Source organism: Hypanus sabinus, chromosome 17, assembly GCF_030144855.1.
Source record: "Hypanus sabinus isolate sHypSab1 chromosome 17, sHypSab1.hap1, whole genome shotgun sequence".
Lineage (NCBI taxonomy): Eukaryota > Metazoa > Chordata > Chondrichthyes > Myliobatiformes > Dasyatidae > Hypanus > Hypanus sabinus.
The window spans coordinates 2,551,963-2,579,202 of NC_082722.1; the positions used below are offsets into that span (position 1 = coordinate 2,551,963).

A 27,240-nucleotide genomic window follows, 5' to 3' on the forward strand; every position below is an offset into this window, starting at 1 on the left:
TGCAAGTGACAACAAGCCAGCGGAAAGGCCGGAACTGATCCTAAACAAGCAGCTTGTGAGGCCATGTGGGTCCTGAATAATCCAAAGCAGAGACCCATCACTGAAGGGCATCAGTGAATGAGATGGTAGATTTTGTGACCATCATTACTAAAGTGAGTTTTCCGAACTTCACTGATGCCCCATCGTGATTTGAATGCATGTCTCTGGACTGTTTGTCCTGGCCACTGTTGACTAGTTTGGTGACTGAACTGCCCTGCTTCTTCATTCCTCCACTGCCTGTAAATTCACAGACTGTCCAAAATGCAAGAGCAATGAAACAGGACTTCATCACAAACTGTTCCTGGTTACTAAATCCCAACCTCCTCCCCGCTCACAACCTTTTTAACATTTCTGAGCAAGTTTTAGGCCTTGCTTCCACACCATCACAAAAGCCACCTTCACTGAGTCATCTCCATTCCTGAAAACCATCATCCATACCTTTGTTCTGTTAAGCCTTGCTCACTCCAAGTCACTGTGAGATGGGCCACGTCTTCCCCACTCGTTGCCCATTCACATGTCATCTCTGTTCTTGCTGATTCCCCTTCACTGCCTGATTACATATTCTTCCGTGGTCACCTGCCCTGCAACTTCAATATACACCTCCTTACGTGTCTGGCCACAAGGAAATCCCCAGATTCAATCACCCTGCCATTAGTCATGATTCTTTCAACTCCCTGGAATTATCTTCCAAAGCCTCATCTCTCTTCCCTACTTTCCTATTTAAGCCATATTGTATTAGTGGCATTGAAAACAAGAAAGCGTAGGTTTAAGGTGAGAGGAAGGAGCTTTAAAGGGATATGTAGAATGGTGGAATCTGATACAATCACTATGTAAACGCATACTTAAATAGGCAAGGCAGAGAGGATGTAGTCCTAATGCACAGAAATCAGATTTGTGCAGAGCTAGCATGGATATGATGGATCAAAGGGACTGTTTCTCTCCTGTATGACTCAATGACTCTCAAAGTTAATCCATGTCGAGCTTTCATAATCAACCCTTCTATCATTCATAATCAGAATCAGATTTATTATCACTGGTAAGTGACATGAAATTTGTTAATTTAGCAGCAGTTCAATGCAATACATAATCTAGCAGGAAAAAATCAATAATAATAATAATAAATAAAATAATAATAAATAAACAAGTAAATCAAATACAGTATATGTACATATATTGAATATGTTTTAAAAAACATACAAAGACAGAAATACTGTATATTTTTTAAAAATGTAAAGTATTGTCCAAAGCTTCAATGTCCATTCAGGAACCGGATGACAGAGGGGAAGAAGCTGTTCCTGAATCGCTGAGTGTGTGCCTTCAGGCTTCTGTATCTCCTACCTGTAACAGTGAGAAAAGGGTCTGCCCTGGTGCTAGGGGTCTTTAATAATGGACACTGCCTTTCTGAGACACCACTCCCTGAAGATGTCCTGAGTACTTTGTAGGCTAGTGCCCAAGATGGAGCTGACTAGATTTACAACCTTCTGCAGCTTCGTTCAGTCCTGTGCAGTAGCCCCTCCATTCCAGACAGTGATGCAGCCTGTCAGAATGCTCTCCGTGGTACAACTATAGAAGTTTTTGAGTGTATTTGTTGATATGCCAAATCTCTTCAAACTCCTGATAACGTATAGCCACTGTCTTGACTACATTGATATGTTGGGGCCAGGTTAGATCATCAGAGATCTTGTCACCCAGAAAGTCCTAATCTATTCATTCTCTCCACTTCTGAACCCTCCATGAGGATTGGTTATGAAGACCCTGTTAAAAGAAGACAGTTTTTGTTTGATAATGCCCCTGTGTTGTGTTTTTAATGACCTTGCCACAGTAAAGGTACTATTTTACCTAAAAGCAACATCAGCTTCCTCTTAAATATCAACACTTGACACTGGTGTCATGCATAGATTGGCATTGAGAAAAGAGAGCATTATTCCCCCTAGTGTTCCGACGCCAATCTGGCAGTTTGGTGGACACATTTGCATGGTGCTGTTTTTACTTTCAGATTTATTACATAAAAAATGTAACTGTTCTAACAGAGGATAGAATCCAAATTCAGATTTAAACTTTATTTAGAGATACAGCATGGTAACAGCCCTTCCGGCCGAAGCACCCAATTGTACACATTGTCCAATTAACCTGTTTGTGCGAGAAAACTGGAATACCTGGAGAAAATGCACACAGTCACACAACGAGTGTAGAAACTGCTTACAGATAGTGGCGGGAATTGAATCCCAGTCGCTGGGGCTGGAATACCGTTATGCTGACCATTACACTTCTGTATCACCCCACACATCGTCTGGTCACTGTCCCATGGGACTTCTGTATCCCAAACACCAATATACCTGGATCCACTTGGGATTTCAGCTTTCCAGCCTCCCATTTCTCCCCTTCATATCCTAATGGTTCCAGTTGGCAGTGCCCCACATGTGGAACACTCAGCCTGGGACATAGATCAGTACAGTACAGTACAGATCCTTTGGCCCGCAAACTTGTGGCAAACTCATTAAGTTAATGACACCAAATCCCTTCATCCCACACATGGTCCATTCACTGAACATTCACGTGTCTATCAAGGAGCCTGTTAAATGGCTCTATAGTATCTGTCTCCAGCACCACCACTGGTAACAGATTTCAAGCATCCATCATTTTATGTGAAATAAAAGTCCTGCCAGGTACATCTCCTTTGAACCTAGACCCTCTGACTTTAAATGCATGCCCTCTAGTATTGGACGTCTCAATCCTGGAAGATACATGAAAGTCTCTCATAAAGTTTTAAACTTCTATCAGTCTCCAGCACTTCAGAATAAACAATCCAAGAATGTCGAGATTCTCTTTACAGCACATACCCTCTAATCCAGGCAGTATCCTTGTAAACCTTTTCTGCACCTTGAGGGGTCTCAGTAGGGGCAAGCACTGATTTCTGGTGAGAGTTCATAGGTTAAAGGTGAAAGGTGAAAGACTTAAGGGGAATCTGAGGGTGGTAAGTGTATGGAATGAGCTGCCAGTGGAAATAAAGAATATAGGTTTGATATCAACATTTAAGTACACGGATGGGAAGGGTGTTGAAGGTTGTAGTCTAGTATGGGTCAATGGAACAGTTCAGCATGGATTAGATGGGCCAAAGGGACTGTTTCTGTGCTGTAGTGCTGTATGATTTTATGACTTTCCAAAGCCTCCACACCCTAGAATGAGGCAACCAGAACAGAATGCAGTACTCCAGATGCCCCCTAGCCAGAATTTTATAAAGCTGAAGCATAACTTCATGACTCTTGAAATATTTGGACATAATAAGACATAATTATTGTATAATTGGCCTGTTCAAAAGTCCTATAACAGTGGGACAGAAGTCTTCTTTCAGACTAATAGTATGAGTTCTCAAGTTTTTGGATCTTTTACCTAGTGGGAGGAGGGAGAAGAGATAATGACTGGGGTGGGATGGGGGTTTTGATTATGTTGCTGGTAGTCATAAATGTAGACAGGGGCAGTGGAAGAAGGCCAGTTTTCATGATGAGCTGGGCTGTGATCACAACTCTCCGCTATTTCTTGGAATCGTGGGCAGAGAAGTTTCCATACAAAGCTACGATGCATCTAAATAGGATGCTTTCTGTTGTACAAATTGTGAGGGTGACTGGGGAAGCTGTTTATCCTCATGAGGAGGTCAAGGTGTTGGTGTGCTCCTTTGCTCATGAACACCTGCTTGGACCAGGACAAATTATTGGTGATGCTTACACCCAGAAAGCTGAAGGTGAGAAGTTAGGATGAAAATACTTCTTTTGCTTGGAACAAGGGAAATAATCGTCTTCAGCACTACATGTGGGACGTGTTGTTCAGCACCGCACCATTACACACCTCTTCATCAGTATTGTCATATACTTTTTTATCTACCCTGCTGTTCCCAGAACCTGGAGTTCCTGTCTGAGGGATTGGAGGGCCGTTCCCACAGTCCAGTTGCCGTTCTGTTTGATTCCATCCTGCGACCTGATGCTGATTTGGGCGTATCCTTAGATTCTGTGCTGAGCTGGAGACTTGAGCCAAACCAATACATTCCTCATCTCATCCTGGGAAAGGGACCTCCTGGTGGTGCTTGGCATGTAAGTATGGAAACATTTCCCAAAGTTCCAGACTATCTTGCTGCCTTTACTTGGTGCTCCTGGCTCCTGGTGGCAATTTTACCTCCCGTCATCCATTGAGTATATATTGCACTGGACTATAGAGTATATAGAGCTCTGGACTATATATATGTCATATATAACCATATAACAATTACAGCACGGAAACAGGCCATCTTGGCCCTCCTAGTCTGTGCTGAATGCTTACACTCACATAGTCCCATTGGCCCACACTCAGCCCATAACCCTCCATTCCTTTCCTGTCCATATACCTATCCAATTTTACTTTAAATGACAATACCAAACCTGCCTCTACCACTTCTACTGGAAGCTCATTCCACACAGCTACCATTCTCTGAGTAAAGAAGTTCCCCCGCATGTTACCCTTAAACTTTTGCCCCCTAACTCTCAACTCATGTCCTCTTGTTTGAATCTCCCCTACTCTCAATGGAAAAAGCCTATCCACATCAACTCGATCTATCCCCCTCATAATTTTAAATACCCCTATCAAGTCCCCCCTCAACCTTCTATGCTCCAAATCCATGGGCAGGGAAGGTGAGAGAAGGAAGTAGGAAAGGCAAATGGTGCAAAGGGGGGCATTACAGGAAGTTCAAGGAACCGATGTTCATGCCATCAGTTTTGAGGCTATCCAAACAGTACATAAGGTATTGTTCCTTTAACCTGAGTGTGGCATCATTGTGGCAGTAGAGAATGCCATAGACTGAGATGTCAGAATTCAAATGTGTGGCCACTGGGAGCTCCTGCTTTTTCTGGCGGACCGAGTATGCTCAGCGAAACAGCCTCACAATCTATACCGAATCTCACCGATATAGAGGAGGCCACACCAAGAGCGTCGCATACAGTAGACGACTCCAACAGACTCACAGATGAAGTGTCGCCTCAGCTGGGAGGACTGTTTAGGACCCTGAATGGTAGTGAGGTAGAAGGTGAAGGGGCAGGTATTCCACTTGCAAGGATAAGTTCCAGGAGTGAGATCAGTGGGGAGGGAATAAATTGACAAGTGAGTAACGTATGGAGTGATTCTTGCAGAAAGCAGTAAGTGCGGAGGAGAGGGAAAGAAGTATTTGGTGATGGGATCCCATTGAAGATGAAAGAAGTTATGGTGAATTATGTGCTGGACGCGGAGGCTGGGTGGCGTGGTAGTCGAAGACAAAAGAATGCTGAAAGAACGGGATGAGGACAGATGTGTGTGAAATGGAAGAGATGTGCGGTTGAAGGCAACATTGATGGTGGAGGAAAGGAAGCCCCTTTCTTTGAAGAAGGAAGACTTCTCTTTAATTCTGAAATGAAAAGCCTCATCCTGAGAGCAGATGTGATGGAGATGGAAGAATTGAGAGAAAGGGATGGCCTTTTTGAAAGTAATAGGGTGGGAAGAGGTATAGTCCAGGTAGCTGTGAGAATCCATGGGTTTATAATAGACATCAGTAGATAAGCTGTCTCCAGAGATAGAGAGATCAGGAAAGAGGGGAGAGGAGGTGTCAGAAATGGACCAGGGAAATTTGAGGACAGGATGGAAGTTGGAGGCAAAGTTGATGAAGCCAACGAATTCAGCATGGGTGCAGGAACAGTGCCAGTGAAGTCATTGATGTAGTGTAGGCAAAGTTGGGAAGTGATACCAGTGTGGGCTTGAAACATAGACTGTTCCACGTAGCGGACAAAAAGGCCAGTATTTCTGGGACCCATGCGAATGCTACACCTTTTGTCTGAAGGAAGTGAAAGGAGCCAAAGGAGAAGGTCTGGAGAGTGAGGACAAGTTCTGTCAGATGGAGAAGAGTGATGGTGGAGGTGGACCATTTTGTTCTATGTCCAGAACGAAACAGAGAACTTTGACGCCTTCCTGGTGGGGGATAGAGGCTCCTAGGGACTGGGGTTAGGGAACTTGAAAGTGTGTGAAGTGTATTGGATGTAGGTAGGAAGGGACTGAACTGAGGGAGGGGGTGGAATAAAGCTGAGTCAAGGTGTGCAGTGGGGCAGGAGCAAGCTGAGACAATGGGTCTACCTGGACAGGCCGGCTTGTGGATCTTGGGTAGGAGGTAGAAATGGGAGGCGTGGGTTGTGTGAACTATGAGCTTGGTGGCAGTGGATGGGAGATCCCCAGAGCTAATAAGGTCAGTGATGGTGTGGGAGACAATGTCCTGGTCTTCCTTGGTGGGGTCTTGTTCAAGGGGTAAGTAAGAGGAGGTGTCTAACAGCTGTTGCCAGGCCCTAGCAAGGTAAAATTGATGTAATTAATGTCAGTTTATAACATACTGGGCTGCTGTTGCTGCAGAAATCTAATTTTCCTCACAGACACCGGGCCTCCAAAATCCCCAGTGCTCCAGTGATTTACATAGTATATCCTTTTATCCCATGTAATCCCTACGGCTCGTCATTGTGGGATGCCTGTCATATAATGTGTAATTCCTGAACATTAATTCTCAATGTAGGTATTGTGGTGAACTATGTGCCTGTCGGGACACGCCCCTGCTGACTGCTCCTGTGGCTCCTCCCACAGGCCCCTGTATAAAGGAGACCTGCGGCCTGACGCTCGGCCTCAGTCTCCAAGACCTTGTATGATAGACACTCACTCCTGGTTCCTTCTTCCAGTCAATAAAAGCCGATATCTCGCCTACGTCTCAGTGTGAGTTATTGATGGTGCATCAGGTATAACATGTATTTTTACAACAGGTTAAACTGTTGTAATATGGATTTCCATTAAGTTGGGAAAAGCACGTTAAAGTTCAGGATGACGATCCATTGATTCTGTTTCTTTAACAGTCCATTGAGGGATCTGTATTTACATTGAGTCTTGGAGAATGGATGGAGTTGCCTGACCTGCCTTTCAGAGACTGGATGAGGGACAAGAGAAGGTAAAGGATCATCTACATTTCAGCTGTCTCCTCATCTTCTCACTCTTTACCAGACAATAAGACATGGGTACCACAGTCATGTGGCCATGGAAGCCACACTGAGTGAAGAACTAACTGTGGCACAATGGTGCAGCCAGGCGAGCCACTATCTCTTGGTGCCAGACGCCTGGCTTCATTCCTGACTTTGGGCACCGTCTGTGTGGAGTTTACACATTCTTCCCCAGTCGTGGAGTCACAGAGCATGGGAATTGACCTTCTATAAGGAGGATGTGACTGATTACCATGTGAATACAATGACCATTACCCTCCTTATCTGTGTTCGTTCAAATGCACAATTTCACCTTGTTACCAGCACCGGTATATGTCTAAGGATCCTCGAAGGTGACAATGTTTATAATGCGGTTCAGAAGGCTGATGAGATTCTCGCCTTCATTAGAGTCATAGAGTCACAGAATCATAGAGAAGTACAGCACAGAAACAGACCCTTCAGCCCATCTAGTCCATGTTGAAACCACTTAAACTGTCTACTCCCATCGACCAGCATCGGAACCATAACCCTCCATGCCCCTACCATCCATGTGCCTATCCAAACTTCCCTTAAACATTGAAATCGAATTTGCATGTACCACTTGTGCTAACAACTTATTTCACACCCTCATGACCCTTGGAGTTTCCTATCATGTTCCCCTTAAATCTTTCACCTTTAACTTTTGACCTTTGATTGTAGGCCCAACCAACCTCAGTGGAAAAAGTGTGCTTACATTTATCCTATCTATACCCCTCATAATTTGGTATACCTCTATCAAATCTCTTCTCAATCATCTACATTTAAGGAATAAAGTCCTAATCTATTCAATCTTTCATTGTAACTCAGGTCTAGCAGACCCAGCAAGGTCCTTTTAAATTTGCTCTGTACTATTTCAAACTTAATTGCATCTTTTCTGTAGGAAGGTGAACAAAATTGCACACAATGCTCCATTTGGGCCTCACCAACGTCTTATAAAACTTCAACAGAACATCTCATTTCCTGTACTCAGTATATTGATTTATGAAGACCAATGTGCCAAATGCTTTCTTTATGACCCTATCTATCTGTGACGCCACTTTCAATGAATTATGGAGCTGTATTCCTTTGTTCTATCACACACCTCAGTACCCTACTGTTCACAGTGTAAGTCCTACCCCGTTTGGTCCTACCAAAGTGCAAGACCTTGCACTTCTCTGTATTAAGTTCCATCTGCCATCTTTCAGCCATTTTTTCCAACTGATGCAGATCCCTCTACAAGCCATGATGGCCTTCCTCACTGTCCACTTCACCCCCGATCTTAGTGTCAGCCGCAAATTTGCTGATCCAGTTAACCACATTATCATCAAGATCATTGATACAGATGACAAACAACAAAGGACCCAGCACTGATCCCTGCAGCACTCCACTAGTCACAGGCCTCCAGTCAGAGAGGCAGCCATTTACTACTGATCTCTGGCTTCTCCCACAGAGCCAGCGCCTAATCCAATTTACTACCTCATCTTGAATTCAAGCGCCTGAATTTTCTTGACCACCCTCCCATGCAGGACCCTGTCAAATGGCTTGCTAAAAATCCACATAGACAACATCCACTGCTTTGCTTTCATCCACCTTCCTGGTAACATCCTTGAAGAACTGTATATGAATGGTTAGACATGACCTACCATACACGAAGCTATGCTGACTATCCTTAATCAGTCCATGTCTATCCAAATACTTATGGTATAAATTTAGTCCATTAGAATACCTTTCAATAACTTTCCCATAACTGCTGTCAGACTTGCTGGCTGATAATTTCCTGTTTTGAGCCTAATTTATGTTTAGAGCCTTTTTAAACAGCAGAGCAACCTTGGCTAGCCTCCAATGCTCTGGTAACTCTCCCATCACTAAGGATGATTTAAGTGCCCTGGCAATTTCGGCACTTGCCTCCCGTAGGGTCTGAGGGAACACCTTGTCAGTCCCTGGGGATTTATCCACTCTGATTTGCTTCGGGGTTGCAAACACTTCCTCCTCGGTAAGCTGTGCAGAGTTCATGAAGTTGATACCACCCTGCCTCACTTCTGTAGACTGTATCCATCTCCCAAGTAAATACAGATGCAAACAAAATGATTTAAGACCTCCTACATTTGTTTTGGCTGCACACATGGATTGCCATTCTGATCTTGTAGAGGACCAGTTTTGCCCCTTACTATCCCTTTGCCGTTATCGTGCCCCTTAGGATTCTCCTTCACCTTGCCTGCCAGAGCAACTTCATGCCTCCTTTTAGCCTCCCTGATTTCTTTCTTAAATCTCCTCTTGCATTTCTTGTTCTCCATAAGCATCTCAGTTTTTCCCGCCTGCCTACACCTGCAATGCACTTCCTTTTTTCTCTTAACCAGAGCCTCAATATCTTTTGAAAACCAAGGTTCCCGACAATTGTTATCTTTAACTTTTATTCTAGGCATTCAGTTTATGCTTGAGCTTTACAAAATGTTCGTCAGACCTCAGCTGAAATACTGTGTGCAGTTCAGATCACCGTACCAAAGGAAAGATGTGTTAGCAATGGTGAGAGTGGGTCTAAGGGGAACCTTTCTCACCCTGAGCGTGGTGAGTAGCTGGAACACGGGAGAGTCACGGACAGCGCTGGAGAGGTGTCTGGATGGAGCGGTTGAATCGCTCAGGTGAAGAGGGCTACAGACTGGCATTAACACAGATGGAAGTCCCCAGTCAGTATGGCCCTACTGGCCTGTTTACATTCTTTACCACTGTATTATCTTGATCTGAATAATGCAGAGGACCACAGGTGGAGAATTATGGTGCATTGGATGACTGACGATTCCCACCACAGCAGCTGGAAGGCTGAAGTTTTTAATTAAAAAGCTGATGACTGTGAGCCTGGTAGGTTTCCACCGAGTTCACTGCCAGCCGTGGCTAGTGGCTAGTCTGGGCAGGTGGTTGTCTGCAGTCACTCAGATGCCCGACTTCAAGAATAAGTCTCACTGGTAGGCGATAAAGACTTGTCAACAATGTACATTCATAGAGAAAACAAGACAAAACAAAATGCAGCACGTAGTGACAGTGACATTGAATCACAGAATCGTACAGCTCAGAAACAGGCCATTCGGCCCACCATATCAATGCTGACCCTTTTTGCCCACTTACACTCATCGTATTTGTATTCTTGCCCACATGAGTGACTGTCTAACTAACTCTTAACTATCATGACTGTATCTGATTCCACCACCTTCCCTGGCAGCACATGATCAATCTCACTGTAACAAAGACTCAACTCTCAGATCAACGCACACAAAATGCTGGAGGAACTCACCTCTCAGATCCCCCTTAAAATGCCTTCCATGCACTCTAAACCTATGCCTCTTAATTTTTGATACCCCTAGAATGGGAAAAATTATTTGGATAAACTGTCCTACCTTAGGAGGACCTTAGATAAGTGAGATCACCACAATCTCTTTGTTTGCTTCCTAGAGCAGTCTAGAATTAGAGGGTACAGGATTAAGGTGAGAGGAAGCAAACTAAAAGGGACCTGTCACAAAGACAGGTAGGTGTATGGAGGAAGTGGTGTAATTATGTCCAGTTACAGCATCTAAAGAGCATTTGGTCAAGCAGATGGACATGGGCTAATATCAGGAAATGGGACTAGTGTAGCGGAGCCTGATGTCAGGGTGACAAATTGCCTGTAGATCTCGTTTCTGTGCTGTATCACTCCATGGATAGAGTAGTGAGAGCAGAGGATAGGTTTGCCATCCCAGCGAGGACACGGGCAGCCTGTGACCAGGCTTCTCACTTGAGCCACAAACACCGGTCATGCCAGTGGCAGGCACCGTTATCAGGGAGCTGAGCAGGGGCAGTGGGATGTCTCCGCTGTGAGCCTCACTGCATGTCTGTGATTGTCTTGCAGGTACCTGCGGAATGACAGGGCCATGACCGCCGATGTCGCCCAATATTACCAGCACTACATCCAGGCTAAGCAGCTGCAGGAGAGGTTTGTGTGTGGAACTGTCGTGACCTCAGTGAGAAGGCTCAGTCAGCCGCCCGGCCGGGAGGAGCAGACGTGTGCGGACAGGGCAGCCTCGGATAACCCTTTGGCCAGCCTGTTTGAGGTGAGCGGCTACAGCATCACAAAGGCTGGCTCAGAGGAGGCCTTCTCCATCTGCACCGAGAACGTCGTGCTGGCAACAGGGACCTATGACAGCCCCGCCTGGCTGGGCATTGAAGGTGAAGACCTCCCCTTTGTCCATCACGCCACCTCGGAAGTGGAAACGGTCATTAAGGAGTACCAGAGGGCAAAGAGCTTTGACCCCATTTTGATTGTGGGAGCAGGTTTGACTGCTGCCGATGCTGTCATTGCTGCTCGTCATAGCAACGTCCCAGTAATCCACGTCTTCCGCAGGGAGGTGAATGACCCATGTCTCATCTTCAATCAGCTTTCCAAACTAATGTACCCCGAGTATCACAAGGTGCACCAGATGATGGTCCAGCAGGCGTGTACCAGCATAGGGCCCTACAATGACTACCTCAGCCTTCCCGGACACCAAGTGCTACGCTTCACCCACGGCAAGAAGTGTGTCCTTCAGGACCTGGCATTGGGAGGGAGCAGGACAGCCAACATCTTCAAGGCCCTCATTCTGATCGGCTCAGAGCCCAACCTGGCCTTTCTGCCCAATGGTGGAAGGTCGCTGGCTGTCAACCCAGAGCTCCCGATCAGCACCAGGCGCAACCCCATAGACGTGGACCGCTATACGTACGAGTGTACGCGAGAGAGGGGAATGTATGCGCTCGGCCCCCTGGTGGCCGACAATTTTGTCCGCTTCCTGCAGGGTGGTGCCCTTGCCATCACCAGCGCTCTGAGCAAGGCCAGGTCTCACGCTGATGTCCAGTCTGGGAGCAGCCTGTGACCAGCCGGTGTGTCAACTCATAAACGGTGCTCAAGGGTAGGGTTAGGGTCACTTCTGGGAACTACTGTTACTTTCAGACCTAGGCTGATGCCAGGCTTTGGTTAGCGCTGGCTAACTCAGGCTGCAGTCTGGCTCACCTGCAGAAGTCGAACACTTCTGGTGATTTGGAAAGAAGTTGCTGATATGAGCATGACCTGCATCAGCATGTCTGGTTTTAATGCCGGGATCCCCTTACCCGTTCACACTCACCAGCACGCGCTAAATTAGAGTACTTAGGCTCACATCTTCCCATGCAGGTTGGGATCTGGACCGAGGTGCTATAAACACCAAGCAGCCAGCCTGAAGAAGTGCAGGAAACCCTGGCCTTGCCAGGGAAATCTCTCAGACTGGCCCTCGGCTTTATTCCCAAGAAGGTATATGGGAATTCTGGAGCCCCTGCAGGTTCCCTGAAAAGCACCTGTTTACGTCCAGGAACCTGGATGGGGTCCCTGACAGATGATGCAGTGCAGAGGTGCTACGAGGCTGCAGTGTGGATCAGTAGTGCTCAGTGACACTACAGGCCAAGGTCTGTAAACTGACTGTGCAAGCTGGCAGCCCGGTTACAAACTCAGGGTTATACAGTGTAGGACGGGCCAAGACTTGTAAGCAGGCAGCCCTGCTTACAGATTCACACTTTACAGTGTAGAACAGGCCATTTGTCCCATCATATTCATACTGACACACCTATGCAAATTCCATCCACCAGCACTGGATCCACTGCCTTCCATGCACTAACAATGCAAGTGCTCGTCTCGATATTGCTTAAACGTTGTGGGAGTCTCTGCCTCTAACACTCCCTCAGGCAGTGCATTCTAGATTCTTACACCTCTCTGGAAAGTTTCCTCTTGTAACGTCTTCCCTCTCACCCCAAGGAGGTTTTATGCACCTCTGCTATGAGGAATTGCTCCTACAATCTTCTGCTTCATAAAAGCCTTTGAGGATGAATAACTCAGCCTGAGAGTTAAGAATGACATCCAAGATGCTGGAGGAGCTATTCAGGTCGGGTAACATCTGTGCAGAGAAATGTACAGTCAATGTTTCAGTTTGAGAAGCCTCAGCTGGACCCGCTAAAGCGCAGCTGGTTCTACAGGTCGACCGCAATCGATTCACGTTGATCTTATCCATATTGACGCAGATATTAGACCATATGACCTCCCAAGTGTGGAGCAAGATTATCAGTACCAGAGGCTGGGAGCAAACCAAGGCCATTCAGCTCCCTTGGGAGGGATTGAGCTTCAAGCCCCCATTGACCCTTTCCTACAGCAAGCTTACTGCTCACTTACGGTGCAAGTAGAGTCTGATAAAGATTGACTCTGGTATTACGTGACTCTGCAGTTTCGTCTTCCCCCTCAGAGACATCAGATTGTCAACTAGACCATTCTTTCAGGAGCTGTGAAGCACTATTATCAATGTCTGGGTCTTGTTGGTGAAAGCACTCCCTAGGCTGTGGTTCAGACACACCATCATTACCTGCTCTACGGTTACCTCTGTTTCCCCAAGATTTCTTGTTTGTTTTCTCAGTCACCTTCTCGTGATCCCTGCACAGGAGCCACTGCTATATTCTTCCATTCCTGACTCAAGCTATTCTTAAGACTGCCTCACTTTTGTTGCTTAAATCTCGCATCAATTTGTCCTGTAGCTGTCTGTTTACTCGGCTAGAGTAAGCAACATTTAGTCCTGAATGCATTGAGTTATAGAGCCATATGCCATGGGAGAAGGCGCTTCAGCCCAAATCCCCCATGCTGACAAGGATTTCTATGTATGCTGCTCCTGTTTAAAACCATGGAACAAAGAGCAGTACAGGCCATTTGGCACACCGTGTTGTACTGACCTAGATTAATCTAATCCTTTCCTCTTCATGACCCTCCATTTTTCAATCATCCATGTGCCTATCTAAGAGTTTCTTAAACACCCCAAATGTATCTGTCTGAACCACCATTGGCAGGGTGCACTCACCACTCTCTCCTTAAAGAACTTGCCTTTGATGTACCGCCTATACTTTCCTCTATCACCTTAAGGTTATGGCCCTTGGTATCAGCAATTTGGAAGGAAGTCTCTGTCTATGCCTCTTATTATCTTGAACACCTCTATCAAGTTCAAAGTAAATTTATTATCAAAGTACACGTAAGTCACCATATACAACCCTGAGATAACATTTCTTGCAGGCATACTCGATAAGTCAATAATAGATCAGTAACCATGATAGGATCAATGAAAGACCATATCAACTTGATCATTCAACCGATGTGCAAAAGACAACAAACTGTGAAAATACAAAAAGAAAGAAATAATAAAAATAAATAAACAAGCAATAAATATCGAGAACATGTGATGAAGAGAGACCATAGGTTGTGGAAACATTTCAGTGATGGAGCAAGTGAAGTTATCCCTTTTGGTTTAACAGCCTGATGGTTGAGGGGTAATAACTGTTCCTGAACCTGGTGGTGAGAGTCCTGAGGCTCCTGTACCTCCTTCCTGATGGTTGTGGGGTAATAACTGTCCCTGAACCTGGTGGTGTGGGACCTGAGGCTCCTGTACTTTCTTCCTGATGGTTGAGGGGTAATAACTGTTCCTGAACCTGGTGGTGAGAGTCCTGAGGCTCCTGTACCTTCCTGATGGTTGAGGGGTAATAACTGTTCCTGAACCTGGTGGTGAGAGTCCTGAGGCTCCTGTACCTTCCTGATGGTTGAGGGGTAATAACTGTTCCTGAACCTGGTGGTGAGAGCCCTGAGGCTCCTGTACCTCCTTCCTGATGGTTGTGGGGTAATAACTGTCCCTGAACCTGGTGGTGTGGGACCTGAGGCTCCTGTACTTTCTTCCTGATGGTTGAGGGGTAATAACTGTTCCTGAACCTGGTGGTGAGAGTCCTGAGGCTCCTGTACCTCCTTCCTGATGGTTGAGGGGTAATAACTGTTCCTGAACCTGGTGGTGTGGGTCCTGAGGCTCCTGTACCTTCCTGATGGTTGAGGGGTAATAACTGTTCCTGAACCTGGTGGTGTGGGTCCTGAGGCTCCTGTACCTTCCTGATGGTTGAGGGGTAATAACTGTTCCTGAACCTGGTGGTGAGAGTCCTGAGGCTCCTGTACCTTCCTGATGGTTGAGGGGTAATAACTGTTCCTGAACCTGGTGGTGAGAGTCCTGAGGCTCCTGTACCTTCCTGATGGTTGAGGGGTAATAACTGTTCCTGAACCTGGTGGTGAGAGTCCTGAGGCTCCTGTACTTTCCTGATGGTTGAGGGGTAATAACTGTTCCTGAACCTGGTGGTGAGAGTCCTGAGGCTCCTGTACCTCCTTCCTGATGGTTGAGGGGTAATAACTGTTCCTGAACCTGGTGGTGAGAGTCCTGAGGCTCCTGTACCTTCCTGATGGTTGAGGGGTAATAACTGTTCCTGAACCTGGTGGTGAGAGTCCTGAGGCTCCTGTACTTTCCTGATGGTTGAGGGGTAATAACTGTTCCTGAACCTGGTGGTGAGAGTCCTGAGGCTCCTGTACCTCCTTCCTGATGGTTGAGGGGTAATAACTGTTCCTGAACCTGGTGGTGTGGGTCCTGAGGCTCCTGTACCTTCCTGATGGTTGAGGGGTAATAACTGTTCCTGAACCTGGTGGTGTGGGTCCTGAGGCTCCTGTACCTCCTTCCTGATGGTTGAGGGGTAATAACTGTTCCTGAACCTGGTGGTGAGAGTCCTGAGGCTCCTGTACCTCCTTCCTGATGGTTGAGGGGTAATAACTGTTCCTGAACCTGGTGGTGTGGGTCCTGAGGCTCCTGTACCTTCCTGATGGTTGAGGGGTAATAACTGTTCCTGAACCTGGTGGTGAGAGCCCTGAGGCTCCTGTACTTTCTTCCTGATGGTTGAGGGGTAATAACTGTTCCTGAACCTGGTGGTGTGGGTCCTGAGGCTCCTGTACCTCCTTCCTGATGGTTGAGGGGTAATAACTGTTCCTGAACCTGGTGGTGGGAGTCCTGAGGCTCCTGTACCTTCTTGATGGTTGAGGGGTAATAACTGTTCCTGAACCTGGTGGTGTGGGTCCTGAGGCTCCTGTACCTTCCTGATGGTTGAGGGGTAATAACTGTTCCTGAACCTGGTGGTGGGAGTCCTGAGGCTCCTGTACCTTCTTGATGGTTGAGGGGTAATAACTGTTCCTGAACCTGGTGGTGGGAGTCCTGAGGCTCCTGTACCTTCTTGATGGTTGAGGGGTAATAACTGTTCCTGAACCTGGTGGTGTGGGTCCTGAGGCTCCTGTACCTCCTTCCTGACGGCAGCAGCAAGAAGAGAGCAGGCCCTGGGTGGTGGTGTCCCTGATGATGGATTTCTTTCCCGGTGGCAGTGTTTTGTGTAGATGTGCTCAATGGTGGGGAGAGCATTCCCCATAATGTACTCATTCCTTTTCATATGGCTTCCATTCAAGAGCATTGGCGTACCTACACTCACCCTGTACAGGCTGAAGTTGCTGCGGTCACATGATGCACAGTACATCAGGACAGTGTTAAATTGTTGTACAAGCATGGGTACCCAATCCTATTCCCCTCTAATGAGTCCCGTCCCATTGGTTAGCAGAAATGGACTGCTCTCAACTCTTCTACGATCCTGTGATATCGTTACCTCCTCATGGCCCCTGGGAACCACAACACCTACCAGGCTCCATCTCCCCCACCAGGCCATCAATGTCAAGGAGTCGTGGACTCACCAAGTACAGCAGCAGCAAAATCCCTTTCACTCTCCTTCAGCCGTAGATGCCTGTTTATTGGAGGGGCTCAGACGTGTTTTCCTTAGTTCTATGCTAAAGCTGATCGAAGAGATACAAGTATTTGCCATCCAGCAAGGAAAGTCAGTGCGAACTCCTTCCTTATTACTCCTTATTGAGCTGTGGCAGGGTTGTGGAACAATTACCCTCAAGGTGTAAAGCAGCCTCGCTACTTGTGAACATAGTTTCTTTTCTGAAGTTTGTAAACACTAATATTCTTCTAATAAAGTGATCTTTTGCACTGAGATACACGGTGTTTCTTTTGCTAGCAGATGTTATTTGTGATAAATACTACAATGAAGTTTCTGGCAAGTTTCTAAAAGGGCATGGAGGTGGTTTTCAAAATCTGCATTGGAAGAATCAGCATCTGATATATTATTACTGTCTTATATGACATGAAATTGTTATTTTGCAGCAACACTACAGTGCAAAGATACAGAAAAATTATAAATAAATTATAAAATAAATAATTGCATTCAGGGGTTTGTGGACCATTCGGAAATTTGATAGCAGAGAGGAAGAAACTCTTTCTGAATCTCTGAGTTTAGGTGTTCAAGCTCACTGATAGTATTAACAAGAAGGGTACATGTCCCAGATGATGAAGGATGCAGCCTTCTGAATCTAATGCCAGATGAACTTGTCCTCAATGGTAGTGAGGGTTGTGGCCGCGATGGAGCTGCCCGTGTCTACAATGTGCTGTGAGTTGGAGCTTCCATACGAGGTGGTGATGCAGCCCGGAAGAACGTTATAGAAATTTGGAAGAGTCTTTGGTGCCATATTGTCTCATAACAGTATTGTCCAGTATTACAAGAATGAGTCAATTTACTACATCATGAATAAAGTCCAGGTCAATGGGGCACAGACATTAGGGTGAGGGCCTGAATATTGTGCAAACAAGGTGCTACTCAGAGTTTATTCTTCCTTGTGAGATACTCCAATAAACTGGGGCATTGCAGGTCACTCTGATACACTTGGCACCATCTGGGTGCTCCCCTGTGACCAGCTGGACAAGTGCAGAGGCAGGAAGTATCATCGGCCAGAGGAACTCAAGCTTGAGCAGCAGCTGCCGTCACTGCAGCCCCTCGGTGAAGCAGCAACAAATGTGGACACCATGTTTCACACAGCCATAGACCCGGCCAGCAGGGAAATGGCCCCCTCGACCATGCCAACCAAAATGCCTATCTACACTAAACCCATTTACCAACAGCTGGCTACTCGTCTCAGGCCCAGGTATCTGTCGAAGTGCATTTCAAACATGGAGATCCTTCAGCCCAACCAAATCACCAGTCCATGCTATCCCCATTTAACCACGCTTCCAAGTTCAAAGTAAATTTGTTATCGAGTGCATATATATCCCCTGAGATTCATTTTCTTGTGGCATACTCAATAAATCAAATAATCAAAACAGAATCAATAAAAGACCACACCAACAGGGCGAAAGACCGGTGTGCAATAGACAACAAACAAACAAACAAACAAACAAACAAATGTGAGATGACGAACCCTTGAAAGTGAGTCCATGGGTTGTGGGGACAGTTCAGTGATGGGGCAAGTGAAGATTCGCCCCGGTTCAAAAGCCTAATTGTTGTGGGGTAATAACTGTTCCTGAACCTGCTGGTGTGAGTCCTGAGGCTCCTGTACCTGCTTCCTCACGTTCACGAGGGGTCTCCTAATTGGCCCATATCGCATTAAACCTTTCCAACTGTCCTTTAAATGTTTTTAATGCACACGCCTCAACCATTTTCTCAGGCTGCTCATTCCACGTGCCCAGCCCACTTCAAAAAGTGGCCACTCAGATCCCCTTTTAATTCTCTGCCCCTTACTTTATGTCCTTGTCCTGGGTGAAATCTGCTATGTATGCTTTTCATAATTTTATAAACCCAGCTAAGGTCACCCCTCAAACTCCTTTCAGGGGGTTGTGTGGGGGCAGCAAAAACCCGGTTATTCATGAGACAACCCAGCGCATCTGTAATTGTGAACCTCCCATGATTCAGGACATTTACATGACAGGTGCAGAAGAAGGGCCCAAAGGATCACTGTGGTCCCAAGTCAACCCAACCACAAACTGTTCCGGCTGCTGTCATCCGGGAAACGGTACCACAGTGTAAAAACCAGGACCAACAGGCTCTGGGACAGCTTCTTCCATTAGGCCATCAGAATGATTAATTACACTGACACAATTGTATTTCAAAGCTATATTGCCTGTTCTGTTGTATATCTCACTGTACATACTATTTATTACAAATGGCTATCATTTGCACATTGCAAATTCAGACAAAAACATAACGTAAAGATTCTTACTCATCATGTCTGTGAAGAATATAAGAAATAAAGTCAATTCAATTCTTTGATGTTGCCTGGGCTACTGAGATCCTCTGGCATTTTGTGTGTGTTGCTTGGATTTCTAGCATCAGCACATTTTCTCTTCTTTGAGGTTGATACTTCCATGGTTGTATTGGATTCTGTGGTACCAGGGACAAGCATGACATTGACACTCCGGAGTTGACTTTGATCAATGTCAGTCAGTCTGAGAAGTTGAAGGGCAAATTGCTGCAGCCGTGTCTTAGAAAGTTCAGGAAGAGTAAGAGAGACAGGGCATCAGCCCACTCAGTCCATGTCATTTACAAACTACTCACAATGGTCGCATATTAATCCCACCTTTCCTATTCTCCCCATTTCCCCACCAGCACCCCAATATTCTACACACTCTGGGAAACTTACAATGGTCAATGACCTACCCTTGCGTACTTTTGGGATGCAAGTGGGTACTCATATTCTGATGAAACCGAGAGGTTATTGTCGGAGCTGAAACCAAGGTCTCTGTGGGCAGCTTTGCGACAGTGTCGGGATGGGAGAGGAGATGAACTACCTTGACAGGAGGATCAGAGCAAAAGAAGGAAAGCAGACATACAAATGTGAGAGGTTGGAAAGAAGAAGGAGCAAAGAGACATGCAGCAAAGAAATAGGCTATTCAGTCATGCTGACAAATAGGCACCCATTGCTATTAATGATAACTTCCAGAACTAGGCCCACATATTGTATTGTATAGGTCTACTGGTACATTTGAAATGCAGAGGCCCTAGACAACCACTCCCGACGATCCTGCCAGTGAATGTACAGTCCCTGGAAAATAAACTTTTAGACCTCAGAGCAAGATTCAAGAGTCAGAGGGACATCGTTTGATGGACACATTTTATCTGCCGAGAGTTTTCAGCCATCTTGCTGAGAGTGTGTACTTTCCACCTCAGGTCAACGTGAGCCAGACACTGGAGGAGCTGAGCACAGCGAGCAGCAGGTATAAAACTGTATACCCTGATGCCCTCCCTATCACTGCAGGGGAATTTAACCGGGCCAGCTTAAACAACCAGCACCAAACTATCACCTGTGGAACCAGAGAAGCCAACATACTTGACCAGTGTCATTACACTGTCAGGAATGTTTACCATGACATTCCATTCCTGCCCTTTGCTAAGTCCAGTCACCTAGCTGCACTTCTACTCCCACTGTATGGGCAGAGAGGGGGGACCTCAGCACCACGGCTGAGGACCAGGAGCGCATACAAGACTGCTTTCAGTCAGCGGACTGCACAATACTCCACAGAGAGAGAACATGTCAGGGCTCAGGGAAAGAACGGCGAGAATGCACGCTCATCTACTGTGATGAAATGTTTGAGAGGTTGGCCAGAATCAACTGATGTCTAAGCAAGGATTTGGACCTGCTGCAGATTGCCGATTGCCACAATAAGTGGCTGCAGTCTCACAGGCTCCCCACTCACAAAGCACACACACTGCTGGAGGAACTCCGCAGGCCAGGCAGTAATTTGGAAAGTAATAAACAGTTGACATTTTGGCCTGAGACCCTTCATCAGGCCTGGAAATAGACGAAAAGTGAGAGTAAGAAGATGGGGGGGGGGACGAAGGTGGTAGGTGATGTGTGAAACTGGGAGAGAGCGAGGGTGGTTAGTGAAAGAGGTAAAGTGCTGAAGGATGGAAGACCGTGGAAGAAAAGGGTGAAGGAGGAGCACCGGAGGGAAGTGTTGGGCAGTTAAGGAGAAAGGTGAGAGAGAAATACAGCAGTGGGAAATAATGATGGGGGGGGGGGCAATTACCAGAAATTGGAGAAATCAATGTTCATACCATCAGGATGGAGTGTACCCAGATGGAATATAAAGTACACGAGTGAATCTGCAGATGCTGGAAATAAATAAAAACTCAAAATGCTGGCAGAACTCACCAGGCCAGACAGCAGGTAGTCACTATCTCCTCCCATAGCTGCTGTCTGGCCTGCTGAGTTCTGCCAGCATTTTGTGTTTTTATTGGAATATGAGGAGTTGCTCCTCCAGCCTGAGCGTGGCCTCATCACAACAGCGGAGGAGGCCGTGGACTGACATGTCAGAACGGGAATGGGAAAGCAGAATTGAAATGGCGGGCTACCGGACGATCCTACTAGTTCTGCTGGATGGAGTGAAGCATTTTCCCAGTCTACGCCGGGTCTCACCGATATACAGGAGGCCACGCCGGGAGCACTGATGACCCCAACAGGCTCACAGGTGAAGTGTTGCCTCACCTGGAAAGACTGTTTGGGGCCCTGAATGGTGGTGAGGGAGGAGGTGTAGGGGAAAGTAAGTACCAGGAGGGAGATCAGTGGGGAGGGATGAACGTACAAGGGACTCCTGGAGGAAGCAATCCCTACGGGAAGCAGAAAGTGGGTGGGAGGTGGTGAGATCTCATTGGAGATGGCAGAAGTTATGGCGTAGCTGCTTCGCTACATCAACAACCACATTCTGCTGCTCCCTGCACCATGCTGAGCTCATCAAGTTTACCTCAAACTTACACCTCGCCCTCGAATTTACTTGTTCTGTTTCTGATGCCTCCCTCCCCTTTCTCAATCTGTCTGCCTCTATCTCTGAAGACAGTTTATCCCACCGATATCTTTTATAAATCCACTAATTCTCACAGATACTCGGACTCTACCTCTTCCCAACCCGTCACGTGAACAAGCTGCCATCCCCTTCTCTCAGTTCCTCCATCTCCACCGCATCTGCTCTCAGGGTGAGGCTTTTCATTCCAGAACTAGAGATATTCTCCTTCTTCAAAGAAAGGGGCTTTCTTTCCTCCACCGTTAATGCTGACCTCACCTGCATCTCTTCCATTTCAAGCATGCCTACCCTCACCCCACACTCCTGCCACGATACTGGGGATAGATTCCTCGTCCTCACCTACTATCCCATTAGCCTAGGTATTGAGCACATAATTCTCCATAACTTGTACCATCTCCAACAGGAACCCACCATCAAGCACACCCTTTGCTACCCCCAATTTCTGCTTTCCACAGGGATCACTCCCTATGTGACTCACTTGTCCACTCTTCCCTCTCCACTCAAAAAAGCAGCATCCATCATTAAGAACCCCCGTCATCCAGGACATGCCCTCTTCTCACTTCTACCATCAAGGAGGACACACTTGGGCCTGAAGACACATGCTCAACATTTCAGGACAGCTTCTTCCACTCTGACATCAGATCTCTGAATGGACATTGAACCCATGAACACTACCTCACTTTTTATTTGCTCTGTTTTTGCACCATTTATTTAATGTGATTTTATATCCAGTGTATTTCTTATTGTAATATATAATTTCTTTAACAACAAATTTCACAACATATGCCATTGATATTAAACCTGATTCTGATTCTGATATACCTGGAGACTCATTCAGACAATTTTTTAATGCTGTCAGTCACTCTGCTTCCACCACTCTCTATAGCAATTTGTTCCAGGTATTCATCGCACTCTGTGTGGATAAGGTCCCCCTCAGTTCCTCTCTGAATCTCTCTCCCCTTACCCTGAATCTGTGTCCTCTAGTTTTATCTGCAATGATATGAGGAAGGTTTCTAGCAGTCCGATTTTCCCATACCTCACATGATTTTATATACTTCAGTCATGTTCCCTCTTAACCTCCTCCACACCAGAGGAAAGATACACTTTTCCTGTCTCTGCTCATAAGTGAAATGCTCCATCCCAGACAATGTCCTCTGTACCTCCTCCCATGGATGGCATTAACAGTGATGCTATTCTCTGCGCCTAATACTAACAGGGATAGAAGCGGTGTAATGGGACAGGTAGAAGATTCCTCAGATATACCCAAGGCAATATGTAACAAGCCCAGACTCTGGGCAGTCCTAGATTTACATTGGGGAATGAGGCGGTACTAGTGGAAAGAGTAGACAGCAATTTCATATCAATGGAAATTTCATGAGATTTATTCTAATAATGGAAAAAGGGCAAAGTTATAAAATGAGTAAATGTTTAGGCACAGTGCAAACACTATCTATGAATATGCATATGACACAAGTACTGTCAGCAGGATCTCATCTGGTGATGAGGAGTTGTACAGGACTGAGATTAATCAGCTGGTTGAGTGGTATCACTATAACTTTGCACTCAACATGGGTAAAAACAAGAAATTGATTGTGGACGTCAGGAAGGATAAGTTGAGGGAACGCACACCAGTCTTCATTGAGGAGTCAGCGGTGCAAAGGGTGAGCATTAGGAGTTCAGGGAGATTTGGAGTGTCTCAAAGGCTCTAGCAAACTTGTATGGGTGCACCATGGAGAACATTCCAACTGGTTGCATCCCCGTCTGGTATGGAGTGGTCACTGCGCAAGATTGCAAAAAGCTTCAGAGATTTGTAAACTCAGCCAGCTCCATCATGGGCACTAGTCTCCCCACTTCAATAGACTATGCCTCAAAAAGGTGTCGTCCATCAATAATGACCCTCACCACCCAGGACATGCCCTCTTATGATTATACCCACTAGGGAGGAGAAATAGGAGCCAGAAGACTCATAGGCATGGGGTCACGATAGCAAAAGTATAGCAAGGGATAAAATTGGACTGTTTGAAGATCAGAGTGGTCATCTATCCACGATGGAGATGGCGGAGATCTTTGCATCTGTACTTACTCAGGGGACAGACTCAGTCTAGAGAAGTGAGGCAAAACAGAATCAACTTCACAGACCCAGTAGAGATTATAGACGAGAAGGTATCTGCTATCTTGAGGAAAGTTAGGATGAATAAATCCCCAGAGCCTGACAAGATGACCGCATGACCCTTGTGAGAGTCTAGTGGAGAAATTGCAAGGGCCCTATACTTGGGCCAATAGGGCACAAGACACGGGAGCATTGGGCCATCCGCCCCATCAGGTCTGCTCTGCCATTCCATCATGGCTGATTTATTTTTCCATGCACTAGTGTTTTTCCAGCAAACCTGTTCTCCCGCCAGTCTCTGACTAAAGAAATCCTCCTTATCACAGTTCTCAAAGGACATCCTTCTACTCCCAGTCTGTATTGAAACAGGTATTTAAAACGTTCTTAGCCATGGGTGATGTGCTAGAGGACAGGATGATAGATAATGCTGCCCTGTTTAAGAAAGGGTGTAAGAGTCCACTGAGAAATGTTAGGCCAACGAGCCTGACATCAGTAGCGGGTGAGTTATTGGAAAGTACAGTACTTTGCAAAAGTCTTGGGCACCCTAGATTTTTAATCTGGTTTCAAATGCTATGGCTTCCACAGTGCTCTGACCTCAGCATCATCAAGGCCAGCTGGGATTACCTTGAGAGACAGGAACGAGTGAGACAGCCAAAGTCTGCAGGTGACTGCGGCAAGTTCTCCAAGATGCTTGGAACAACCTACCAGCTGTTGTTCTTACAACACTGCACAACAGTGTACCTAAAAGAACTAATGCAGTTTTAAAGGCAAAGGATGGTCACCCATTGATTTGATTTAGCATTTTTCTGTTTACTGCTCTTTATAAATATTTTTATACTTAGAAACTTTTCATTTCATTATTTTTGAAATCACCTTCACTTTAGAGATTTTTTAACATGTGCTTAAGACTTTTGCACAGTATTGTATTGAAATGGACTGGATATATAAGTATATGGATAGACACGGACTGAATAGCGTGGCTTTGTACAAGATAGCTTGTGTCTAACTGGTCTAATAGAGTTCTGTAAGGCAGCCACCAGGAAAATTGATGAAGAAAAGGCTGTGGATGTTGTCTACATAGATGCTAGTAAGACCTTGACAAGGTCCTGCATAGATAGTTGGTCAAAAAGGTTCAGTCACTTAACATTCAAGATGAGGAGGCAAAATAGGTTAGACTTGACTCTGCTGGAGGAGCCGGAGAATGGCAGTAGATAGTTGCTTCACTGACTTGAGACCTGTGAGTAGTGGAGTACCGCAGGAATTGTTGCTGTGTCCTCTGTTATTTGTCACCTATATCAACGATCTGGCTGATAATGTGATTAACTGGATCACCAAATTTGTGGACAACACCAAGATTGGGGGCATAGTGGACAGTGAGGAAGGCTAGAAAAGCTTGCAGCAGGATCTGCACAATCTGGAAAAATGACAGGTAGAAATTTTTTAATATATATTTTTATTCTTTTTTTTCTACAAACAAACTCATCCGCAAAAACCATGAACATAACAAAATCAAATTAAATATTGAGCAGCAAAAGGGAGAATAATATCAAGGCAAAAGTAAACACACAGCAGAGGTGCTCTGCACCAAAAAACCTCAGCCACACCCCGTAAGAACAGGGCCCCATATCCTTTCAAAGATGTCCCCTCTGTGCTCATTACATAGTCTCAGTCTCTCCAAATGTAAAGTATTTGTCAGTTCTCTCAGCCACAGATCGTACACAGGCACATTTGCAGGATTAACTTCTTAGCAATCACCATTCCAAACAATACAGCCATTTGAAGGTAGGGAGCTTGTTGCTCTAAGGACGGCTGTGAGCGGGTCTGGTTCCCACCGCTTCCCATAAGCTTCAGAGAAACAGTGAAAAATACTTTTCCAGTGTGCATAAAGCTTACGACGTGACCAGAATGAATGTGACCAGTTACTGTTCACAGATTTACATCTATTACAAACTGGTGAAACATCAGGGTAGAAGCTGTGCAACTTTTCTTTGGAATAATGGAGTCTATGTATTGTTTTAAACTGTATGTGGCTGACATTGACCGAACAATCATGTATACTCTTTAAACACTCATCCCTCTGTCAGTTCTATTCCCAATTCATCCACCCATGCCTGTTTAAGACCTGCAGTATTCACTCGAGCTCCATTATAAGTGACTGCCATTAGTTCACTCTTATCCCAATTAATAGAGAAACCTGAGAAACTATCAATATTATTAATTAGAGTCCTGGAAACTCTAATCTGTGGCATCTGCAGTGTAGGTGACCCATATATAAATGGAAACTTTGCCTCATTTGCACAGTTACAAGCAGTTTACAATATCCCTGCATCTAGGTTTTTTAAGATATTTACAAATTTGAAGTTATGTTAGGAAATATATACCTAATTTCGAAGTTTTAGACGAACATGAGTCTCTGGAGGCAATAAATAAATTTGATCCGGTTACTCGTAGTGTGGTACCCTATTTTTATCAGATCCTACATAATGGAGCTCGGATGAATACTGCAGGTCTTAGACAGGCAGAATTTAATGCAGCCAAGTTTGAGGTGTCGCATTTTGGGAGGGCAAGCCATGGTAGTACTCACACAGTAAGCAATAGGGCACCGCGGAGTGTGATAGAACAGAGGGATGATCCATGATTCCTTGAAAGTGGCATCACAGACAGATTGGGTCGTAAAGACTTCAGGAATCAAAGTAATGAGTACAGAGTTGGGATGTTATATTGAAATCGTCCTCGACATTGGTGAAGTCTAATTTGGAGTTCTGGTCACCTACATCCAAGAAAGATATCAGTAAGATTGCAAGGATGCAGAGAATGTTGCCAGGACTTGAGGACCTGAGTTGTGGGGAAAGGTTGAATTGGCTAGAACTTTATTCCCTGGACTGTGGATGAATAAGGGCAGAATTGATTGAGGTATACAGAATTATGAGGGGTGTAAATAGGGTAAAAGCAAGCAGGCTTTTTCCACTGAGGTTGGGTGAGACTAGAGCTGGAGATCAGAGGTTAAGGGTGAAGGGTGAAATGTTTAAGGGGGGCATGAGGGAGAGCTTCTTCATTCAGAGGGTGAAACGAGTTGCCAGTGGAAGTGGTTGATGCACTCTTGATTTGAACATTTAAGAGAAATTTGGATAGCGAGATAAATAAGGAAGGGTTTGGGGAGCTATGGTCCAGGTGCAGCTCCTTGAAACTAGGTAGAGATGTTGTTCGGCATGCACTGGATGGGCTGACAGGAATGCCTCTGTGCTGTAATGTTCTATGACACTATGGTACTATAAACAGGCACATTGTCTCATCTTGTCCATGCTGAGCAAATTGCTTCCATGTTACTGCATTGAACCCATGTCCTTCTAAACCTCTTCTGTCTGTGTTCCAATCTAAATGTGTTTTCAATGTTACAACTGTACCCATCTCTTCCACTACCTCTTGTAATTTGTTCCACATACCCAGTACCCTATGTGTGAAGAAGTTGCCTGTCATGACCCCTTTAAATCTATGCCTCTCACCTTAACTCTATGGCCTCTAGTTTTAGGCTCCCCTTTCC

The 27,240-nt window shown here is 45.7% G+C and overlaps 2 protein-coding genes across 2 annotated transcripts in view; one reads left to right on the plus strand and one right to left on the minus strand.

Moving 5' to 3' along the window:
• The window catches only part of LOC132406657 (oxidative stress-induced growth inhibitor 1-like), a 30,554-nt gene extending 16,355 nt beyond the window's left edge, over window positions 1-14,199 (plus strand). The window contains exons 5-7 of the mRNA XM_059992479.1: window positions 3,933-4,124; window positions 6,921-7,012; window positions 10,936-14,199. Coding sequence (XP_059848462.1) covers window positions 3,933-4,124; window positions 6,921-7,012; window positions 10,936-11,932 — 1,281 coding nt within the window. The 3' untranslated portion in view covers window positions 11,933-14,199. The remainder of the gene's footprint in view (window positions 1-3,932; window positions 4,125-6,920; window positions 7,013-10,935) is intronic.
• Window positions 14,200-14,236: 37 nt separating this feature from the next.
• On the minus strand, window positions 14,237-16,614 carry LOC132407111 (uncharacterized). The gene is made up of 3 exons (XM_059993404.1): window positions 16,605-16,614; window positions 16,215-16,313; window positions 14,237-15,669 (listed from the first exon to the last, which is right to left on the minus strand). The coding sequence occupies exons 1-3, from the start codon at window positions 16,612-16,614 to the stop codon at window positions 14,369-14,371; spliced, it is 1,410 nt and encodes a 469-aa protein (XP_059849387.1). The 3' UTR covers window positions 14,237-14,368.
• Between the last annotated feature and the right edge of the window lie 10,626 nt (window positions 16,615-27,240).

Excerpts from the sequence above, each read along its gene's own strand:
- LOC132407111 (XM_059993404.1), bottom strand. Across the intron at positions 15,670-16,214 it reads CTGCTGCCGTCAGGAAGGAG|GTACAGGAGCCTCAGGACTC; the intron begins GTACAGGAGCCT and ends ATCAGGAAGGAG.